Here is a 23,253-nt window from a genome sequence, read left to right on the forward strand (position 1 = left end):
CTTCTTCTTCTTCTTTCTTCTTCTTCTTCTTCTTTCTTCTTCTTCCTACTCTTTCTGCAGCAGCTTCTTCTTCTTCTTCTTTCTTCTTCTTCTTCTTCTTCTTTCTTCTTTCTTCTTTCTTCTTCTTCTTCTTCTTCTTCTTCTTCTTCTTCTTCTTCTTCTTCTTTTTCTTCTTCTTCTTCTTCTTCTTATTCTTCTTCTTCTTCTTCTTCTTCTTCTTCTTCTTCTGCAACTGGAGAGAGAAAGCATGAAAGAGAAAAAAAAAAAAGGAATTTCACATTAAGAGAAGGGTATTTCTGGAAAAAATTATCACCTCTCACTTTTGACTCTTTGACCAAACGGTTTAAATGGACGGAAGGACTGCGAATTTGGACGGAAGAGAAAGTGAGGGACTTAAGTGTTGGGTCGCCAAAATAGAGGGACAGAAATGTTAATTACGTTAAATCTCAGGGACTAAGAAGTAATTTTTCCTAAGTTAAATCTACCGTGACGCACAGTTTAGAGATTGGATTCGAAGCTATTATATCTTTTTATATTTTAATATTTTAATTAGTATAATTAACAAAATTTTTAAAGGTTATTAATTTTTTTTTCAATTTTTATCAATGAAATTTTAAATTTTAAATATAACTAATAATCAATAAATTAAATTAAAATATTTGTTAAATATTTAAAAAAATCAATTGATAGCTGATAAACTGTTGATATAAAATTTATTAGTTATATTTTGGATAAGTTTACGATTAAAATTATTTTTTATAGTGTGTAGTTGATTTGATAATATTTTTTATGTAGACTAAATTGCCCTTTTAAAATTTATTAAATATAAAATTTAATTTAATTTTTTTCATAAATAAATTATATAAAATTGCAAGACATGATAAATAAATTAAAAAATTATAAAATAATAATCATAGTATTTAAAAGATTAAAATATGCATTATATTTAAAAAATGGTGCTTTTAATTATTAGTATAATAAATTAATATTTTTAAATTTATTTTATTAATATAATAATTTAATATTTCATTAGTTTTATAAATTTTATTCACTTTTACTTTTTCACATATATTAAAAAATATATTTTTTTATTAAGTTTATAATTATACTAATTTTAAAATATTAAAATATTTTAAATATTTATTTAAAAAAATAATTAATAAGAGATTAATTTAAAAATAAAATAAAATAAAATAAAATTATAATAATTAATTTATATATTATTATAATGTGAAAAAATTAATTTAAAAAAAAAAATATTAGAATTAAGTGGATTTGATCTTAGTATGTGAACTTGGGAGGATCTCAAAGAGTCTGATGCATGCTTTTTATTTATTTATTTACTTTTATCGTGCTTCTTTTATCGTCTATAACTCTTAGTAGAGTACTACATGAAGAGAAGAGGAAAGCTCGTAATGAAGCGTTGCGACTCTTAACCGACCAAATTGGACGATTAGGCGCATATTTTTAATTAATTATTATATGCTTTAATCAAATTATCATGCGAAGTAAATTAATATTTCGAATGGTTTTATATCGTCTCTCACACTTTGGTTAGAGGTGAACATTCAGTTGGTTCGATTCAAAATCGAATCAAACTGAATAAATTAAAAACTAAAATTTTAGTATTTATAAAAATTAAATTAAATTAATTTTCATCAGAAATTAAATCAAACCGAATCGATATGATTCAGTTCAATCACTACAAGATTTTTCCAGATTAGTAACGGATTTTTCCGTTACTAATCAATGAAAAATCCGTTACTAACCAGTTTAGTAACGGATTAGTAATGGATTTACATCCGCTATTATGAACCTCGTTACTAATACAATAGTAACCGATTAGCAATCCGTTACTGATTTAGTAACGGATTTAGTAACGAATTTGTAATAAAATTTAGTAACGGATTTCAAATCCGTTACTAATTTAATAAAAATTAAAAATATATAAATAAATTGCATCCGTTACTAATCCGTTACTAATTTGATAAAATAAAAAATAAAAAAATATTTTAAATTTATATTCCGTTATTAAATCTATTGTTAATTTTAAAAATTATATTAAATTATTAATTTATTTCATTTTTTTTTAAATGGAATTAATTTATTTCATTATATTTTACATTAGATAATAATTTAATTATGGTAAACTATTAATTTTTTCATTGTATTTTATATTAAATATTAACTTTAATATTTTAAATTTTATTAATCTTATGAGAAAATTATTATAAAATTACATGAGAAAATTTAAAAAAAGAAAAAATGTGAGAGAATAGAAAAAAATGAGATATAAAAGAGAAAATAATAAAAGAAAGAAAATAAAAGAAAATAATGATAAAAATGAAGAGCAAATAAGAAAAAAGGGAAAATTAAAGGAAATGAGAAAAAAGGAAGAAAAAATAGAAAAAAGAAAGAAAATGAGAGAAAGATGAAGAAAAATAAAGAGAAAATGAAGATATACAAAAGAATGTAAAAACAAAGGTTAGAGTATATATATGAGAGAAAAGAAAGTAAATGAATGAATAATGAAAGAAAAAGGAAGGGAAAATGATAGAAAGTGGAAGTGAAAATGAAAGAAAATATAAGAAAATGAAAGAAAAAAATATGAGAGAAAATAAAATAAAAATCAAGTGATAAAAGAAAAATCAATAATGAAAGAAAATTGAAGAGAAAATTGAAGGAAATGAAAGAAAATGAAAAAAAAATTAGAGTTAATAATTAAGAAAAAAATAAGATAAGGGAGAAATGAAGAAATGAGGAGAGAAGAGGAGAAAGAAAATGGGAAATAAAATGGGAAATAAAATGGGGAGAAAGAAAATGAATGAAGTGAAGGGAGATAAAATGGGTGAGTGTATAAATACGCGAATTAGTAATGGATTTAGTAACGGATTTAATCCGTTACTAAATTTTTTAAAAAAAACGCGGGCGAACTAAAAAAGAAGGAGGTATTATTCTCCAAATTTTAGTAACGGATTTCTTAATCCGTTACTAATTTTTATATTAGTAACGGATTAAATCCATTACTAATTTTTAGCTAATTTAGTAACGGATTTATAACGGATCTCAAAATCCGTTATTAAATTTATAAATAATTTTATTAAGTAACAGATTTAGTAACGGATTGTTAATCCGTTACTAAATAATAAAAATTAATAACGGAATATAAAATCTGTTACTAATCCGTTACAAATTTATAACGGATTTAAATCCGTTACAAATTTATAACGGATTTAAATCCGTTACTAATATCCGTTACTATTCCGACAGATTTTTGTAGTGAATTCGATTTGATCAGTTTAAATTTTTAATAAATTTTTTATTTTTCGCATTTTATTTTTAATATTTTAAAATTTAATTATAATATTTTAACTTTAATATAATTTAATCTCTATATTATTAAAAATAATATATTATTATCAAAAATAATATATTATTATCATTAATCGGTTTCATTTGATTTTTTAATTTTTTTTTATTAAAATCGAATCGAACTGAAATAATCGAAATTTTTAAAATTAAAAATCAAACCGAAATAAATAAAAAACAGAATTAAAATTTTAAATTAATTCGATTGAATTTTTCGATTTGAACATAATATTTTGTTCACGATATTCTTTTTTTTCATGTCTACTCATTTTATATTATTTTTTTAATTTATAATGACTTTAATATTAATTATATTAATTCAATATAAATTAATTCAAATAATTTTTAAATTTATTTTCTACGTAACTCAAAATAACCGATTCAAATTATTTAATAATTTTGTGTTACCAATTATATATACTTTAATCAAAACCATGATTTGCAGATGTGGATTAACATCCCATCTTTAAACATTTTTATTTGTGGGTGTATATATATCATAGTCCAACAACTTTATGAGGTTAGTTATAGTTCCAAAATGTAGAAAGTCAGCAAGTCGTTTTCTCATCCATTGTTAATAAGCTGGCAAATCATAAAATTTACCACACGCTTAATATGTAAAATCATGTTCCTCTGAAAAAAGGCAGTGTATTACATTAAACCCTAAAAGATTAGGCTAAATTCCACATCCAACATTTTATCGATTCGATTTAAAATTAAATCAAATTAAATAAATTAAAAATTAAATTTTTAATATTTATAAAAATCAAATCGAATCAATTTTAATTAAAAATTAAATTGAATCGAATCGGTCTGATTCACTTCGATTTAATCGATTTGAATTTTTAATAATTTTTTTATTTTTTATACTTTATTTTTAATATTTTAAAATTTAATTGAAATTTTTTAATTTTAATATAATCTAATCTCTTTATATTATTTAAAATAATATATTATTATTACTAATCGGTTCAATTTAATTTTTTTAATTTTTTTAATCAAAATTAAATTGAATTGAAATAATAAAAAAATTTAAAATTAAAAATTAAAACAAATCAAAATAAATAAAAATTGAATTAAATTTTTAAATTAATTTAGTTTAATCGATTTTTTTGATTTGAATAGAAAATCGCTCACCCTTACCCTTATACCATTTTAATCATCTTAATTAATAATCTTGCCCTTATTGCTTTTACCTCCTTTATTATGGAAACACGTACTACTTCTGAAAAAAAAAAAGAAATATTATAATAATAACCATTACAATAATAATAATAATAATAATAATAATAAACAAATCCAGAAAGTTAGATGAGACACAGATCCTTCCCCTCTTTAAAATTTGAAAGAGAATGTTTTATCTTTTAAAATGATTGAATTCAGATTAATAGAGTGGATAAATTTCAGATATTAAATAATATATATTAAAAAAATAATAATTAGCTTTTCCAAATTGATACAAAGTGGTGTGAACGATAGTGGATTTTTCTCCGAATTAAGCCCACTTGTTTCTCTAATATGGAAAGGCCCACCATATCCTCTTATTCTTATTATTATTTTGAGATTGACCATATGCTCTAAATAAAACTTTATAATTATGAATTAACACTAATTGTTTTTTATATGATTCAAAAACTTTAAAGTTTTTTTTGGAGGAAAACGTAAAAAAAAAAACAATCTCATACAATTATTTCATTTTTTATTTTCCATTTCAAAGAAGTCCATGTTAAAATAAAATATTTAATTGAACCAATCAATACTAATAATTAGTTTTAATTAGTTAAATAACTATCAATTTTGAAAAATGAAAAAGTCTAATACTTTTATTTTAAGATATTATTTTTAAAAATAAAGTAAGAGAAGGAGATAGCTTGACATTTAATGGTGGATATTAATTTTATTAAATTTTTAAAAAAAAAAGTTAGGCAAATTTGTTTCACATTACTTTAATGATGTCTCTGTTAGAAATGTACTGACTGTCGAATTAAATAATAATAAGTTATTGGGTGTTAGTTTTATAATTTTAAAAAAATTTGGTACAAATTTAATAATAAGAGTAATTAAAACTTAATATTTATTTAAATGTACAAATTAAGAATTAGCTAAACTTTTGAAATGCTTGATAAATAAAATTAAATAGACAAAAAAATTCAAATTTATTATGAATTAGTAATGTTTCAAAATTCAACAATTATATTTACATAAAATTATTAAAATTAATAAATAATGAATTAGAAAATAATCCAGCAATATATACTACTGCGCTGCACGTGGTGGTCGGTTATAGTTGACTTTAACTTTTTATTATATTTAATATATTTCTAAGAAAACGTATATTAAATGGCAATAATATATTTCTTAAATCCTAAATTAAGTAGCATCATATAATTACAAATTCAAATTAAATATATTTGAATGTTCAAGTTAGAACTAAAAAAATATTTAATAAGATTAAATTCAGAGTAAATAATATTTAATTTTAATTTAATAGAATGAAAATATTTGTGATCTAAATTGAAAAAAAATACTTATCTCTATTATAGAATGCAAATTTTGTAGAATTATATAGAATGAAATATTAGTTAGTTAGGGTATAAAAGCATGGTGATGGGTAACAACCAAACTTAGGAAAATTGCAAAGTAAGCACAAGAAATTGAGAAAATGGTAACAGTTTTTGAAATAAAAAGCGGTGAAGAAGCAGCCGGACAGGTAAACGAAGATTATGATGAAAGTAGTCTACGGGAGAGTGAGACACGGCTCTCTCCTTTGGTTCACGATAAATGGGTAAGTAGTTTTTATTTTTCATTTTTTATTTTTTCAGAAACGTGAGTATCCAACTAGATTAAGAGAGGTGTGTGGAAGATGATGTGGATTGGATAGGTGGAGGTTGCTTAGACCTGAGTTGGATGGTAGCGATCCGCGGCCGCCTCTTTTTATTTTGTTTTGGCTATTTCTTTGTTGGCCACCGACGTTTCCATCACTTATTCTGTCATAATTAGAGCACGTGGACCTCCTTCTAATTATACCTTATATAAATCTGGTGTAAATTTTATCAATCTCCTCTTTATCCAATAGAAAAATCGTAGTTTCCTGTTAATCAAACGAATTGTAACACTAATATAAGTAGGTGAGAGTGGTATTCGGGTCAAAACGATTGAATCGAATTAATTTTAAAATTCGATTTGATTTTTTATTCAATTTAATTCGATTTAATTTTGATCAGAAAAAAATAAAAAATCAAATCGAATTAATTAGTGATAATAATATATTATTTTTAATAATATAAATAAATTAAATTATATTAAAATAAAAATATTTTAATTAAATTTTAAAATATTAAAAATAAACGTAAAAAATAAAAAATTTATTAAAAATCAAAATCGATTAAATCGAACCGAATCGAATAGAATCAGACTGATTCAGTTTGATTCGGTTTTTGACTAAAATCGATTCAGTTTTCATAAATATTAAAATTTCGGTTTTTAATTTATTCGGTTCGGTTCGATTTTAAATCGAACCAACCGAATGTATACCCCTAAATACAAGGGAAATAACCTACCCCATCATGACCATCCATACCGATTGAGGAAGTGAGCAACTTGCAGCAACACAGCAAGAGAATAGAGAACTCGAGCCTTGGCACTGATTTTTGAAAAAATAAAGAAATTTTATAAGAATTAAATTTAATTAATTTTATTATTTGAAATGAGATAAATTTTTTTAATTTAAAAAATTTATATTTAAAAAAAAAATAAATTTTATATGATTTTATAAAAATTAATTATTTTTTTTATAAAATAAATCATGTGAAATGAAATGTATTTATTAAGTATACCTAAATTAAGTATATATTGCTCATTACCTTTTAGTCTTAATAAATTACTTAAAAAATATTATTTTTTCCCATAAAATACGTTGATATAACTGCAGTCAGATATTTCCATATGGATAAATGTCAGAGCTGGAAATGTATATACATGCATGGCTAATGAATCAGGCTGGTCAAAACCTCAAACGAGAGACAGAGGGATGATGAAAGTAATGATGAAGTGAAAAGAGAGGAAGGAGCAGCACTGGCACAGGCGCACGAAGCAAGCTGTTGCTGGCTGCGAGGAAATTGCAAGCCCTTGAGGCTTTTGTCGGCATCCAATGCCAATAAAAGCACGCTTAAAAAACACGAATTAGAATTAAAATATTTTTCTAGAGAGAGAAAGTCAAAAGGCTCTATACATAATACTAATTCACATTCATCTTATAGTTTCAAGACTTGGTAAAGTTTTGCCGTTCTCATCTCCTCGAGCCTTTCAGTCCTTTAGAAAAGTCACCTCTCTCTCTCTCAACGCCGGCTTTTTCGGTGTTTTGACTTTCTCTCTCTTCCTCACGTATATAAAACCTAACCTGTGTTTCCCTTCTCAAAAATCAAACTACTTCTTCTTCTTCTTCACAGCTACACAGCTACCAGAAATTTTCTCAAGCTCTTCAGCTTTTCATTTTCATCATCATCATCATCAGCAGCAGCAGCTTATTCTGATGGAGGAGATTGACGTGCCGCCGTTTTTTCTCTGCCCGATATCTCTCCAAATCATGAAGGACCCAGTTACTGTGCCAACTGGGATTACTTACGATCGAGAGAGCATAGAGAAATGGCTATTTTCCGGCAAGAATGATACATGTCCGGTCACAAAACAAGTCATCTCAGATTGTGATCTAACACCAAACCTGACTCTTATGCGTTTGATACAATCTTGGTGTACTCTCAATGCTTCTCATGGCATAGAAAGAATCCCAACTCCCAAACCTCCTATCAGCAAGGCACAGATAGCCAAGATTATCAAAGATGCCAACAAGTCACCCCAGCAGCAGATCACTTGTCTGAAGAGGCTACGCTCCATAGCTAATCTGAATGATGCAAATAAGAGATGCATGGAGGCTGCAGGTGCTGTAGAGTTCTTGGCTTCAATTGTGAATGGCTTCAACTCTTTATCCTTTGAACAATCAACGTCAGATGGCGATGAGTCTGAGGTCACAAGACCAAGTGATGAGGCCTTAAGCATTCTGTACGCTCTTCAATTATCAGAATCGGGGCTTAAGACTCTTATTGGCAATAATGGGGAAATCATCCAGTCCTTAACGAATATCTTGCAAAATGGAAACTACGAGTCTCGAGCTTATGCAGTGTTATTGTTGAAATCAGTCTTCGAGGTTGCTGATCCAATGCAACTTATCAATTTGAGAATTGAACTCTTTGCGGAGATAGTCCAAGTTTTAAGCGACCAAATATCCCACCAAGCCCACAAAGCTGCATTGCAACTGCTTATCAGTCTTTGTCCATGGGGGCGAAACAGAATCCGAGCAGTCGAAGCTAATGCAGTGTCTGTTCTGATCGATCTTCTTCTTGATTCAAGGGACAAAAGGGCTTGTGAGATGGCTCTAAATGTTCTGGAATTGCTATGTCAATGCGCGGAAGGCAGAGCTGAATTGTTAAGGCACGGGGCCGGGTTGGCGATTGTTTCAAAGAAGATACTTAGAGTTTCTCAAGTGGCAAGCGAAAAAGCTGTGAGGATTCTCTTATCTGTTTCAAAGTTTTCAGCAACTCCAAGTGTTCTTCAAGAGATGTTACAGATTGGTGTTGTGGCCAAGCTGTGTTTGGTTCTTCAAGTGGATTGTGGAAGCAAGACCAAAGACAAAGCTAAAGAGGTGCTTAAATTGCATGCTAGAGCTTGGAAAAATTCTGCTTGCATACCAGCAAATCTTCTCTTTTTTTATCCAGCCTGAGACAAAAAGAGATCACTCATTCAATCATGGTTTCCCATTTGATTGTAATAGAGCTTAGTGCTTAGTGTACATTGATTATTCATAGATTATTGCTTTACTATCAGAAAAAAAAATTGAAGAAATACAAATTTGGATACAAAAGTGGTGTCCAGTGGTATACATGTTTCATGGCAGATGAGATTTTGTTCTATTTTGAGGAAATGAATGATTATTAATTGATCAGCATCTCTTTTCCACTCTTTCCTTTTTTTTTTTAATGGTGGGTCTGAAAGTTTGGAATATAAACTAAAAGTTTGAGAGACAGTATCATCATTTTAGATTCTTGTTTCATTGTACATATGTAAAGACAAATTACTTTTAATGTAATGAAAGATAAGAGTGGAAAACATTAATTATAATTAATACAATTTGTGGGTAATCAACAAACACCAGCCCTCAAATATGGAAGGAAGGAAATTAACCAGATTAATTCTGTTTCTGATCATAATTAAGACAAGCTAACTATATAATTAATCCATTTGTTTTCTTCAGTTTTCTCTCTTTGTTTCCCTCAATTAAAATCTTGAAATAATTTGGGGAATAGTTTAATAGGTATATGCATATTTCATCCATTAGTATTGGACCCATAATTTATTCAAATTGCTTCGACCCAATTTTTGAATCAAACCTTTTCTAATGGATGATCATCAAATTTCCTTTTTTCTTTTTCTTAAATATACCAATCGATATCAAAAATTAATTATCTCGATTAATCTGAATCTGTGGTGAATTGCTTAATAATAATAAATAAATTTCTTTTTATCGACTTTGCAATTTTTTGTTTGTAGTACTATTGGCATTACAACTTTTTGTACATAAGAATTCATGCATCAAATAAAAATTCTTTCATTTCAATGTATATAAAAAACATAAATAATTAACTTAATTATTTTTTTAATTATTTATTTTCTTGCCTCTTAATATATATATTGATATTGACACTTTTTTTTTTCTTGGGTAGGCATAAAATTAGAAGAAATTTAAAAAAAAAAAAGTGGTCAAACATGTTAGCTCCTGCCAACTATATGAGTGCAGCTTGCACATGGTACATGTATAAATATTTATGCTACACAATCGACCACGTCTCTCCTTCAACTTCAAGAGCTCAACACAGTTGTCCATATATAAATTTAATCCGACGCCGTTGACCGGCCGATAAGCACCGTACCAGATGAGCCACTCATTCCTTATATTATTATTATTTACATTTATGATATGGGTATATGTGATCTCATTCTTGTAGCATTTGACTGGTTGAAATCTTCATTAAGCTTTAATTAGTTGTCAAAGATTTGATTTGATCAAACATGTAGACCCTTCAATTGTTTAAGTTTTTATAGAAGATGATGAGTGTGGTGGGACTGAATTATTTTTAATTTCTTGGATCATGCGATGCTTAAACAAAGTTCTAGTTTGCCTACCTGAATCAAACTCAGAGCCGATTCCTCCACCTAATTAATTAACCATTATAAAATATTAATTAAGATTGATTCTGCATTTAGATATGTTTGCCTTTTGATTTCTATACTTGAAGTTTTCAAGATGGATGGATGATTTTTCTTCATAGAACTTGCCCTAATTAGTTTGAGGACAAATTCAATTAAAGTGGGTAAAGTTTAGTATGGTTTTTCTTACTAGAGCAGTATTAATGAATTCATTAAATATGATCAATGAGTTTTAACTCGTTAGATTCTCTAAAACCGATTAATGCAAAAATTACTTGATATAATAATTATAGAAAAATCGATTTATAATTAAATGCTTCTTAATATTAAGTTGCTTCCTTAATTTTAATTGAGGAAAAGGTAAAGGTCAATTCTGAAAAGTTGGTAGAGATTGATAGAGGAGCAATAACTAAAAGGAAGGAAGCAAGTTGATTAACATATGGGTCCATATTTATTAAGTTCCCAATCTCAAGGTCTTCTTTTTGCCTAAGTAACCATTAATGTGTTTGATATGATCAGCCATTAATTTAATTACAATAAAAAAAATGTAAGAATCTTCCATAAACAAATTCCCTTCCCATATAATTAAACTATGGTTTATGATATTATTTAGTTTGAATGAGTTATTTTTTTGAAAAATAAATTTATCAGAAAAAATAATACCTTTTAACTTTTTAAAAAGTAAAAAAAATATCAACCAAACAGATATAATTTAATACTTATCAGAAATTTAAAATTTCTTAATTTAGTTACTCTTAGGATTTTTTTATTTTTTGGTATTAATAGTTTCCATTGAAATTCAAATTCAAAATTTCATAGTTTTAAATATGAATTTAGTACTAATGAATTTCTTTGTTAATTTTAATTGAGAAGACCGTAATAGTTCAATTCTGAAAATTAATGGAGAGTTTGAATGAGTTGATTTCATAGCAGGACCAACTAAAAGGAAGCAAGTTGATTGACATGGATCCATATTTACTAAGTCCCCAATCTTAAAGGTATTATTTGTTAATTTGATATGATCAAGCTTTGATATTAGAATAAAAATTGTAAAATTGGTAAAGAAGCTTCGATAGAGAAATTCATTTAACAATTAAATTATCAAATCAAACTAATGAAAATGTCACATGTTAGGTCTTGTTCTTGTGGGTACGATAATTAATTCTTCTAAAAAGATTAATGTTAGATAATAATAATAAAAGATAATTTTACCAGTGTCTGAGTTTGTGATGGTCTAATCTGTGGACTAGGGTTCTAAATGAGACTGATTCTCCTAGTGTAGAAGATTGGAATTGGTAGGTAATTCATAAAGTAATACAGGAACCTTGCTAAAAATACAATTATATTAGATGTTAGTTATTAATTACGATAGAATTTACATGAGATTTACTATATAATTATGTTATATATTCAATGATTTTATTATAAGATTTCTGGAAAAATAGTATATATATTGGTGGATATTTTCTTCTTTTTTAAGCCTACTTCTTAATTCAAATGATGCACTTGCTGTAATCTATAGATGAAAGGTATGGATACTTGGAGTTCATGACCTCTAAAACAATAGAAACTCAAAACCAACAATGTTAAAGAGAATAATATTTTTTTAATATAATCGATACCAATTAGGGTTGGAACTTGAATCCTCTCAAATTAGAAAAAAAATTTTCGGATTAAATTACAAATATTAACATAATCCACGAAACTAAAACTAAATTTTATTTGGACTAAATCGGCCCAATAAAAAAATAAAATTAAAGATAGAACTATTGACTTAATTTAAGGAAAATAATATCGATTCATCCAATACTTATCGAAGAAAATAACAAGTATTCGATTAAAATATCGACTTAATTACAAAGTATATTATACTTTGGAGTGTGTTGATAATTAGAATTCACTTGTTTAAAAAGCTTTCTATAATTAGCTGGCAGGTGCATGCCATGCATCCATTATTATAAAATCATCAAGTTTACTAGTATAGATTGCTTGAGATTCTATACATTTTTACACTCTCAGAAAAGAAAGAAGGTAAAACAAAACTATGACATTTTAATTGTCAAGGCCCTGAGAAAGTATCATGATCACTAGACAAATCAAATGGATTCCAGTTACCAAACAGTAGATTATTAGGATCTTGAGTTTCAGGTCCAAGAATTGGAGGGTCTTGTGTAACTTGCAGAGTATGATCATTGCCCATCAAGTGAGAATTGGACCATAATATCTCGTGATGAGGCCCTACCTCTTCTCCTGGCAATGGTGGCAACCCATAATGGATTGATTCATGAAGAGTACTTGTGCATTGTTGAACCTTATTTTCCTCAGCTTGGTGAAAATACATCAAGTGATGATCATTTTCAGTCAATGGAGTTTCCGTGGATGAATCACAGAAAGTAGTAAGACACCCACCAAGAGTTGTACTGTTGTGGTTTTCTCCATGCAGTTGAACGCTAGTTGATTCCAAATTTGTGTTTGGAAAGCTAGAAAAATCGCTAGTGTGCAACTCTTGCACTTCGAAATCAGCCGTATTAGCAGTAGTCGTCGTCGTCGTCGTCTTGGAATCCGGCCGAGGATTCAAGAAGTTTGCATAAACAAGTGCAAGATCAATGTGAGAACCATCAGATGTCATGGAAGAGCTACATGACTCAACAGAAGAGGCCTCCCTGTTAGAGACAGTAACCCCATAACCTAAGTTTCTGGAGTGAGCAACATCAGTAGAGGAAAGCTTCAAGGACTTTCCTCTTCTGTTCTTCCGGCAACCACCGCCCACGGGGACGTTCCTTAGGGATCCGCCTTTAGTCCAATACCTGCGACAACCCTTGCAAAAATATCGCGGTTGAGTTAAGCTGTAGTTGTTGTAGTAACAAAATTTAGTGTTTGAAGAACCACAACGAGGACAGCTTGGTGATATCTCAACATTGGTCTTCCATCCTGAATCCATCCCAAATTGATTCATATCTTCATAGAAATCGAAATGGCTGCAGGTGAGCTCTCAGTTTCTTCTCTTGCCCATTGAAAAGAAATCACTCAAGAATGTGAGAACCAAGTTAAGACCTACCATATAAGTGTGTACAAGTACAAGGGCAAGTCTTGGATTCCGCGGATGAATACATGTTGTCGGTGACTGCCATGAGGAGGTGGCATCATGGGATTGATGAGAATGGAGGTAGAAGAGGAAGCAATGGCCTCGAAGGGCTAACTCAGTTTTCTTACAAGAGCAGACAGCCTAGATTAAATAAAAACTTAGCTTGGTTTAAATGAGATCGTGCAATTTGAGAGCTTTTTAAGCTATTTGAATGCCTTGGAAGATCCTATATTGGATAATTCTATAGCAAAAAGCAGAAAAAAAAAATAAAAAAAAAACTAAGAAGAAATCACATGTAGGGAAGTTATGAAGGATCTCTTGGATCATGGGCTTCTTGGATCATGTGAGGTTGCTGAGTTCACAAACGTCACTTAGAAATCCAAGAGATGATAGCCATTCTACTGACAACTATACCACTTCTGAAGAATATTATTACATGCGAATATTGGTTCAATGTACCTGTGGGAAGTGGGAACAGACACCCAGCTTAAAGAAATCCCTCCTTAATCGAAATTATATGTGCCAGTTCTTGTCAGAAGAATATCATCGTATTAATCAGATGAACGTAATATGAAGAACTCCACAAACTGAAGGCAACGTATTGTAGCTGAAGAAAAGAAGACGTTAAAAGCCATGTCTAGAGATGATGGAGAAATTTGTCTTATGCATTGAAGTCGTAAGTATAAAACTATTAAATAATTTAAATTGATTATTTTTAATTAAATAATAAGTGAATAAAAAAATTTATAAATTAATTTAATGGTTTTTTTTAAATAAAAATATTTTTTATATGCGATCCGACTATATTATAATGAATTTATTAAAGATTTGAACTAAAATTATAATCTATTCAACGCATAAACTTAAACAAATCATAGTATTAAATACAAATTAATTATATTATCGATAATTTATTATAAAAAATAAAATTTAATAATATATATATATTCTAGTACTTAAAATTTTACTAAATATATTCTGAATTTTTATAAATTAATAAAATTAGGCGAGTATAATTTTATTAATTTTATGAAAATTTAGAATTCAATTAACAAATTTCTTCCATATATATAGCAATAAGTTGAATTATTTTTTATTTATAAATCATTAAAATTATATTGTTAATTTATATTTAATTATTATAATTTTTATAAATTTAAATGTCCAATAAATTATAATTTTAGTTTAAATATTTAATAAACTATTATGATATTTTACACAATTACATAGTTGTAAGTATATATTTGACCTTCATTCAGGGAATTAACTTTTATTCACTACTAAAAATTTATGGATTATCAATGAATTTTTCCGTTGGTAATCTTGTAAAAATCCATTGATAAATGAATTACCAATCCGTTATTGGATTACCAACGAATTTTTCCGTTGGTAATCTTGTAAAAATTCATTGGTAAACGAATTACCAATAGATTATAATCCGTTGTTAAAAAGCTCGTTGGTAACTTTTTACCAACGGTTTTTAAATCCGTTAGTAATACTAACGGATTTACTAATGAAAATTTCGTTAGTAAATTAAAAAAAATTTACTCACAGATTTAAATCCGTGGATAAATTCGTTAGTAAATTACCAACAGATTGAAATCCGTTAGTAAATTACCAACAGATTGAAATCCGTTAGTAAATCTATTGAAAATTTAAATAATTTTAAAATAATTATTATTTTGACTAAATAATAAATTTTATTATTAATATTATTTTTTATTAATTCAATAAATTTTAAAATTATATTATTATTGTTACTAAATTTTTTTATTTATATCCAATATTTATTAGAAATATATATGAAGTGGAAATAAGAGAAGAGTAATTTTGAGAAAATGATAAAAAAAAGAAAGAAAAAAGAGAAAAGAAAAAAATGATAGAAAAATAAAAATTATGAAAAATAAGGAAGAATAAGAGTAGAGTTAAAAGATGATTAGAAATATGAGGAAAAAAAAGAAGAAAATGATTAGAGAAGAAAATAAATGACGAGAAAATAATAGAAAAAATATAGATAGAAAGAAAATGATAGAAGAAAATAATATGAGAGGAAATAACATGAATGATAATTATAGAGAAAATGAAGAATAAGAGAAGAAAGAGAATAAAATAATGGAAAAGAAAATGGAGAAAGTGAAAGGAAAATTGTGGAGGAAAATAAATAAAATAATAGAAGAGAGAAGAGAATGAAATAAAAAAAAAGGATAAGAGATAAAAGGAAAATAATAGAAAAAAAATGAGATGAAAAAAATGAGATAATTATAGAGAAAATGAAGAATAAGAGAAGAAATGGAAGCAAATAATGGGAAAGAAAATGGAGAAAGTGAAAGGAAAATTATGGAGGAAAATAAAGAAAATTATAAAAGAGGGAAGAGAATGAGATAAAAAAGAATAAGATATGAAAAGAAAATAATAGAAAAAAATAGAAGAAAAAGAATGAAATAAGAAAGTGAAATGAAAGAAAGTAACAGAGAAAGAAAGAAAATGAGAGTAAAGAAAAGAAAATGAAAGAAATAAAAATGATAAAATGAATGAATGATAAAAGGAGTCGAGATGATATTATATTTATAAATACGGATTACTAACATATTTACTAACGGATTTTCTGTAACAGCCCGGAAACCGGTACCCTCTCTGTAACGGCCCAAACTGCTCGGCACTAGGATCCAGATCGGCTTAAGGCCGCCTAGACCCGTAGTAAGCCTGCTATGAACTCTGTGTACCTGTTAAAATCCCATACATGATCCGACTGGACTATTAACTGGTAAAACTTTTCTTAAAACCAACCAGACTTAACCTTTAAAACACTCTCTGGAGGTCCATGCATATGAACCTCAGATATACTAATCTGAACTAGCCCTCAGGCTATCTATAATACACCAGTGATGCTCTACCAAGTAACCTCCATGCCCTATGCGCTCTGCAGCATAGAACCCACTCTGTAAGGGTCAGCATATCATAAGTTAACTTGGCTACCATAGAGTCACAGGAATCTGCCAGACAGATTCCCTTATGCAATCTACCACACCTCAAATATTGTGGCTTGCCTATGCCAGAACTTGGACCAGCACTGCTATTCCAGAATGTCCTTTTCTTTGACCCTTTAAGGCCTCTAACCTTTTTCTTAGGGGTTTTTTTCCACTTCACTCCTTTCCAGGAAGCTGTACTCCATAAGGAAGGATCATTCTCGTCGACTCTTAGAGACTCTGATGCTTCGTTTTCCTTCGTGCTTGAGGGATTAGACTGTCCTCTTTAGGTCAATAGACCCAGGTGTGATCCATCAGCGGCAGAGGTAGTCTGCCAGTTGAGGTCAGTGCTAGTTCAGTGCTAGTTGTGAGTAGGTGCCTTCCAACTGACCTAGTGGTTCTAGAGTGATTGATTGACATCATTCTAGGGGTGGATGGGCTAGCTACTCATAGTCTTGCTTGAAATAGCAGAGACAGAGGCGTTAGGCTTAGAGATCAGGGTGGCTCACAAGTGGTTTGTTGAGGGGACAGTGTAGAGATGCCTGAAATGTAATATCAGCCCTCTAGGCTCGTAAACTGGTTAAGAGAGGTTATCAGAGGTTTCGTGCTTATGTCAGAGTATAGCAGTTCGTCAGATTAGGAGGGGAACCAGGTTGAGTGCCCGCAGCCAGAGAAAAGTTTTAGATGTTTACCACCTGCTAAGAGACTAGAATGGGATATAGGACTGATGTCTAAATCCAGAACCATTCTTCGTCTTCTCTGTAGGATGACACCAGTAGAGTGAGAGAGATAGAAAAAGCCAAACGAGTAAGTAACTAGAGTTAGTAAGCCTGGACAGATGCATGAGAGTGTTGCTATGAGATGTTATGGCCTTGGATTTTATCCAGGTATAGGGAGAGTGATCTCTCATCTCCGAGTGCAGCCCTCAAGGAAAAGAAATAAGTCAGAGAATAGAGTAAAAAATAGAAGAGGAAGAAAAGAATAAGGTACGTGAAAGTGAACAGATTAAGGAAAAAAAAGAAGAGTAAGTAAACTAGAATAGAACAGAGAAGTATGCCCCTTATCTACTAAGTGGTGTAGATTCTCAGAGAACACGGCATAGAGGCCCAGTTCTGTAATATAAGTTCAGTTTCGGAGCATGTCGGTATAAATTGTGAAGTGTCACAATACGATTTCTAAAGTCAGTAATCAGATGAAAGAACCAAGTCAGTTGGGTACTGGAAACAGTGAGACGCAATCAGTGTAGAGTATAGACACAGATTCAGCAGTTAAGCGTCAGCAGAGTCAGGAATTGTAGATAACCCAGGAGTTTGACTCCAGTAATGTCTGTGTCTCTTCTTAGAGGAAAGTGTTAGGCTTTCCTTAATTGCTTGTTTACATCTGTGTTTATTTTTAACATTCGAGGACGAATGTTTTGTAAGGGGGGAAGATTGTAATACCCGGCTATTTCAGACATCGAAAATTCTACCGTCCGGTGGAATTCGGGGATGTCAAAGATTTCTAGAAGGGTATTAGAAAGATTTTCTAAAGTATTTTTAATGTTTTAAAGTGATTTAACGGTTTGATTAAGAAAATAGGTGAATTTTAAAGAAAAAGGGTTATGGGAACAAAGGCCAGGTTCGGCCGCCGAAGTTAAGTTCGGCCTCCGAAAGTGCCCAATGTTCGGCCCCCGAAGGTTAAGTTCGGCCCCCGAAAGTTGCATGGTTTTGCATGCAGTTTCGGCAGCCGAAACTGGGGTGGTCGGCTAAGTTGTGCATGCTCCTCAGTCCGTGGTTTGGCCAGCTGTTGCCTCCAGATCATGGCTAGAGGATAAGGCCACGTCTCCCATGACTCATCTGCAAGCTTTTATCAGCTTAGGCAGAAGGTTGATCGTGATTTGAGTGAGTTGAATGTTTTTGAGAGAAAAGAAGAGTTGTGAGGGTTTGAAGCTTTGGAGGAGGAGTTGCTGAGTTTGCTTGTTCCTCTTCTGATTTCAGGAGGTAAGGGACGTCTTTAAGTTTGTTTTAATGAGTTTTAACAGCTTTTTAAAGAGGTTATGGAAGTGTATGCATGAGTTGCATGCTTAGGTTAGTTTTGATGTTTTAATGGTGAAAGCATGATTATATGTTGTGTTAGTTGTTTTGTTGGAGTTTAAGTTGTTTTAAGCTCCTTTATGCTTGTTAAAGTGTTTATGCATGTTTTAGAGGGGTTAAATGCATGTATTGAGGGCTGAGCAGGTGATGGAGGGACTGGCAGGCGTCCTTGTGCACGAAACTGAGTTCTGGATGAACTCAGGTTCGGCCGCCGAAAGTCCAAGTTAGGCCGCCGAACATGCCTGACTTTCGTCTCTGGAGGAGACATTCGGCCGCCGAAGGTGCTGCCGAAGGTGCCCTGTCCAGCCTTCCTTTGCTTGTTTTGCATGTATGTTTTGAGGTGTTTTAGAGGGGTTTTGGGAAGTTGTCTAAGAGATGTTTGTCTATGATATAGAGTATGTTTGGTACCTCATTTAAGTCCTCCATTGTAGGATTGGACCCGAGAAAACGAGGTATTTAGCAGTCTTCAGAGTTAGAGTTGGTCCAGAGCTAGTTAGCCCAGAGTTAGCCAAGCAGAGGCTACAGGTGAGTGGAACTAAACTTAATATTTGTTTTGAGAAATGATACACTTCTAGCATGATCCATGCATCATAAAATACCATGTTTTGTATTAGGTTGTATTGCATTCGATTCACGAACTTGATGCATTGCATAAGATGATATGTGTATGGATGAATGTTGGATGATCCTTAGCCCTTGATAGAGCACAGAGTACAGATACAGAGTTATGGCATGAGGTAGCCATACCAGGTCGCTCCTGGATAGGCCAGGTCACTCCTGGTACTATGAGATAGACAGTTTGACCTTACTCAGATAGAGAAGTCCAGGTGAGGCCTAATCGCCCCTGGCACAGTTGGCCTTGTGATCAAGTCAGGAAAGAGAAGTCCAGGTGAGGCCTAATCGCCCCTGGCAAGTTGGACATATTGTTATATGTATACAGTAAAGGGCTATTGGTGACAAGTTCATCCTTGAGGTGATATGTTTGTGATGTGATACATTTCATGAAAGCATGTAATTAATGAACTGTTTACTGTTCCTTCTCACTGGGCTGTAGTAGCTCATCCCACTCCCTTAACCCCAGTTTTGCAGGTTCTGAGATAGCTATGGGAAGTCAAAGTCAGCAAGAGTACAGAGGAAAGTAATGCATGAATGTATGTTTGTAATAGCATAGTGGACATGATGTAATTAAAAGATTAGTTGTCATGTCATGTATCGATATGTACTGTCAGTTACTGGATAGACTTGTGCTTTCTCTCGTGTCTTTGCCATAGTGTGATGTATGATTAATCCCTTTGTACATGTATCCTGTTTTACGTTTCTTGATGAGAAATGTGTGAGTTAGGCTTAACGTATGGCTTTGATGAGATACCAATGGGATGTGTTACAGATTAAAAGGGTTTCAATCCCTTGACCCACAGTAGCTAGTAGTCCCTGGTATAAGCCCTGAGAGCCATTTCAGATTGACATATCTGAGTAGCAGCAGTTAAGCCTACAGAGTTTTACAGGATTGTTGAGTCGTTTTGTGTCATGTATGGGATTTATCAGGTACACAGAGAGTATAGTTGGCTGACTACGGGTCCCGGCGGCCTTAAGCCGATCTGGATCCTAGTGCCAGTGATGGTTCGGACCGTTACTAAGGGGTACCGGTTTGTCGGGAATGTCTAGAAGGGTAAGAGTGAAGGTTTTCTAAAACGTTTTAAGTGTTTCAAAAGTGTTGAATCAAACCGGGTTGATTTTAAAGAGAAAAGGCTTTGGAGACAAAGGCCAGGTTCGGCCCCCGAATGTAAGTTCGGCCGCCGAAAGTGCCCAATGTTCGGCCCCCGAAGGTTAAGTTCGGCCCCCGAAAGTTGCATGGTTTTGCATGCAGTTTCGGCAGCCGAAGGTGAGGAGGTCGGTTAGTTGTGGACACTCCTCAGTCCGTGGTTTGGCCAGGTGTTCACCTCCAGATCATGACCAGAGGTTAGGCCACGTCTCCCATGACTCATCTGCAAGCTTTTATCAGCTCATGCAGAGGGTTTGGTCATTTGCAAACACCTAAACATGCAACTCTACCCTTAACCTCTTTCAAAGCTGGTAGAAATCATTAAAACAAGTTGAAAGACTTCCCTTACCTCTTGAAAACAGAAGAGGAACAGCCAACTCAGCAACTCCTCTTCAACTATTACCAAAACCTCACTTTTCTCTCTTTTTTCTCCAAAACGGTCAACCCCTTTGCAAATGACCAAACCCTCTGCATGAGCTGATAAAAGCTTGCAGATGAGTCATGGGAGACGTGGCCTAACCTCTGGTCATGATCTGGAGGTGAACACCTGGCCAAACCACGGACTGAGGAGTGTCCACAACTAACCGACCTCCTCAGCTTCGGCTGCCGAAACTGCATGCAAAACCATGCAACTTTCGGGGGCCGAACATAACTGTAATACCCGGCTAATTCAGGCATCGGAATTCCTACCGTCCGGTGGAATCTCAGATGTCGGGAATGTCTAGACGGGTAAGAGTGAAGGTTTTCTAAAACTTTTTAAGTGTTTCAAAAGTGTTGAATCAAACCGGGTTGATTTTAAAGAGAAAAGGCTTTGGAGACAAAGGCCAGGTTCGGCCCCCGAATGTAAGTTCGGCCGCCGAAAGTGCCCAATGTTCGGCCCCCGAAGGTTATTGTAACAGCCCGGAAACCGGTACCCTCTCTGTAACGGCCCAAACTGCTCGGCACTAGGATCCAGATCGGCTTAAGGCCGCCTAGACCCGTAGTAAGCCTGCTATGAACTCTGTGTACCTGTTAAAATCCCATACATGATCCGACTGGACTATTAACTGGTAAAACTTTTCTTAAAAACAACCAGACTTAACCTTTAAAACACTCTCTGGAGGTCCATGCATATGAACCTCAGATATACTAATCTGAACTAGCCCTCAGGCTATCTATAATACACCAGTGATGCTCTACCAAGTAACCTCCATGCCCTATGCGCTCTGCAGCATAGAACCCACTCTGTAAGGGTCAGCATATCATAAGTTAACTTGGCTACCATAGAGTCACAGGAATCAAACCTGATCTTCTCTAATGGTCTACTCTGTGGATCACAGGAATCAAACCTGGTCTTTCCGTTGCACTGGTCTTGGGTCAAAGGATGTAAGCCCTATCTTCCCTCACAGTTATCATTCACTGGGTTTTCGAAACACAACATCTGCTAAGCCTGGTTTGACTCATTTCTCATCAAGAAACTATAAAATAGGATACATGCATACACTAGGGATTAACATACACTAGACAATAGGCAAAAGCACATTCCAACTCATATATACAGTAACTGATTAACTATTACATCACTTTTACATATATCTCTGTAATTACATCATGTCCACACTATACTATGACACATGCAATCCTTTAGCAACTCTGATGCTTCTGCCCTTCCCAGCTACTCTGAACCTGCAAAACTGGGATTAAGGGAAAGGGATGAGCTTCTAAAGCCCAGTGAGTAGAAACACTGAAAACAATTCATTCATACGCACTATATATGAAAATGCATCACAAAACAAACATCTCACTATATCTTGGATTAGACATGACCCCAAAACTCCCTCGACGGGCTATTGAAGTCGCCTTGGTCCAATCTCCACTAAGGTAGACATGACCCCAAAAATACCCTCTGTCAATACTGGCCCCCCCAAAGGAGCTACACAGGGCATTCCAACATGTACTTGCCCAACTGACCTGACACAATGACAGGAGCCGAAGCTTAGGCTATTGGAGTCGCCTGGGTCCACCTAATCTCTGATCACATAATATGCAATGCTTCATATTCGTGATTCTAATGCAATCATCCTAATACATATCATAGCATTCATGATGCATGAACTATGCTAAAGCATTATGTTTCTTTAATAAAAGATTAAGTTTAGTTCTACTCACCTCTGCTCCTTAAGCAGAAACTGTACTGACTCTGAAACTGCTAATCCTGACAACCTCCCTGAACTGTCGGGCTACAATTCCTGACTCTGCTGACGCTTAACTGCTGAATCTGTGTCTATACTCTACACTGATTGCGTCTCACTGTTTCCAGTACCCAACTGACTTGGTTCTTTCATCTGATTACTGACTTTAGAAATCGTATTGTGACACTTCACAATTTATACCGACATGCTCCGAAACTGAACTTATATTACAGAACTGGGCCTCTATGCCGTGTTCTCTGAGAATCTACACCACTTAGTAGATAAGGGGCATACTTCTCTGTTTTTCTAAACTATTCTACGCTTTTGCTGCGCACTCTGATCCTTGCCCGTCTTTCTTCTTCTTTACTATACCGGTCTTTGTTTTCTTTAACTCTCTTTCTAACTCTCAAAATCTAGTTCCCAACTCTAAGATCTATCGTGAAGAATACACAGCTCCTACTCGCTGTCTCCACAGAGCTTCAATCCTGTGTGGGAACACCTGTCCTTGGTAGTGATTTTGTTCAACTGCTCACAGTCGTTACAGAATCTCAAAGTTTCGTTCTTCTTT

The 23,253-nt window shown here is 32.0% G+C and overlaps 2 protein-coding genes across 2 annotated transcripts; one reads left to right on the forward strand and one right to left on the reverse strand.

Annotated features, from left to right (window-relative positions):
- Positions 1–7,638: 7,638 nt before the first annotated feature.
- On the forward strand, positions 7,639–9,370 carry LOC110620557 (E3 ubiquitin-protein ligase PUB23). The gene has a single exon (XM_021764345.2). It carries the CDS (start codon positions 7,901–7,903, stop codon positions 9,143–9,145), a length of 1,245 nt encoding a protein of 414 aa, XP_021620037.1. The 5' UTR covers positions 7,639–7,900; the 3' UTR covers positions 9,146–9,370.
- A 3,194-nt stretch (positions 9,371–12,564) lies between these two features.
- On the reverse strand, positions 12,565–13,650 carry LOC110620024 (dof zinc finger protein DOF3.5). Its single transcript, XM_021763576.1, has one exon. The coding sequence runs from the start codon at positions 13,583–13,585 to the stop codon at positions 12,689–12,691; it is 897 nt and encodes a 298-aa protein (XP_021619268.1). The 5' UTR covers positions 13,586–13,650; the 3' UTR covers positions 12,565–12,688.
- Between the last annotated feature and the right edge of the window lie 9,603 nt (positions 13,651–23,253).

This window comes from Manihot esculenta, chromosome 8 (assembly GCF_001659605.2).
Source record: "Manihot esculenta cultivar AM560-2 chromosome 8, M.esculenta_v8, whole genome shotgun sequence".
Classification (NCBI taxonomy): Eukaryota; Viridiplantae; Streptophyta; class Magnoliopsida; order Malpighiales; family Euphorbiaceae; genus Manihot; species Manihot esculenta.

Coding starts and splice junctions, on each gene's coding strand:
- LOC110620024 (XM_021763576.1), bottom strand. CDS start 13,585: ATGAATCAATTTGGGATGGATTCAGGATGGAAGACCAATGTTGAGATA.
- LOC110620557 (XM_021764345.2), top strand. CDS start 7,901: ATGGAGGAGATTGACGTGCCGCCGTTTTTTCTCTGCCCGATATCTCTC.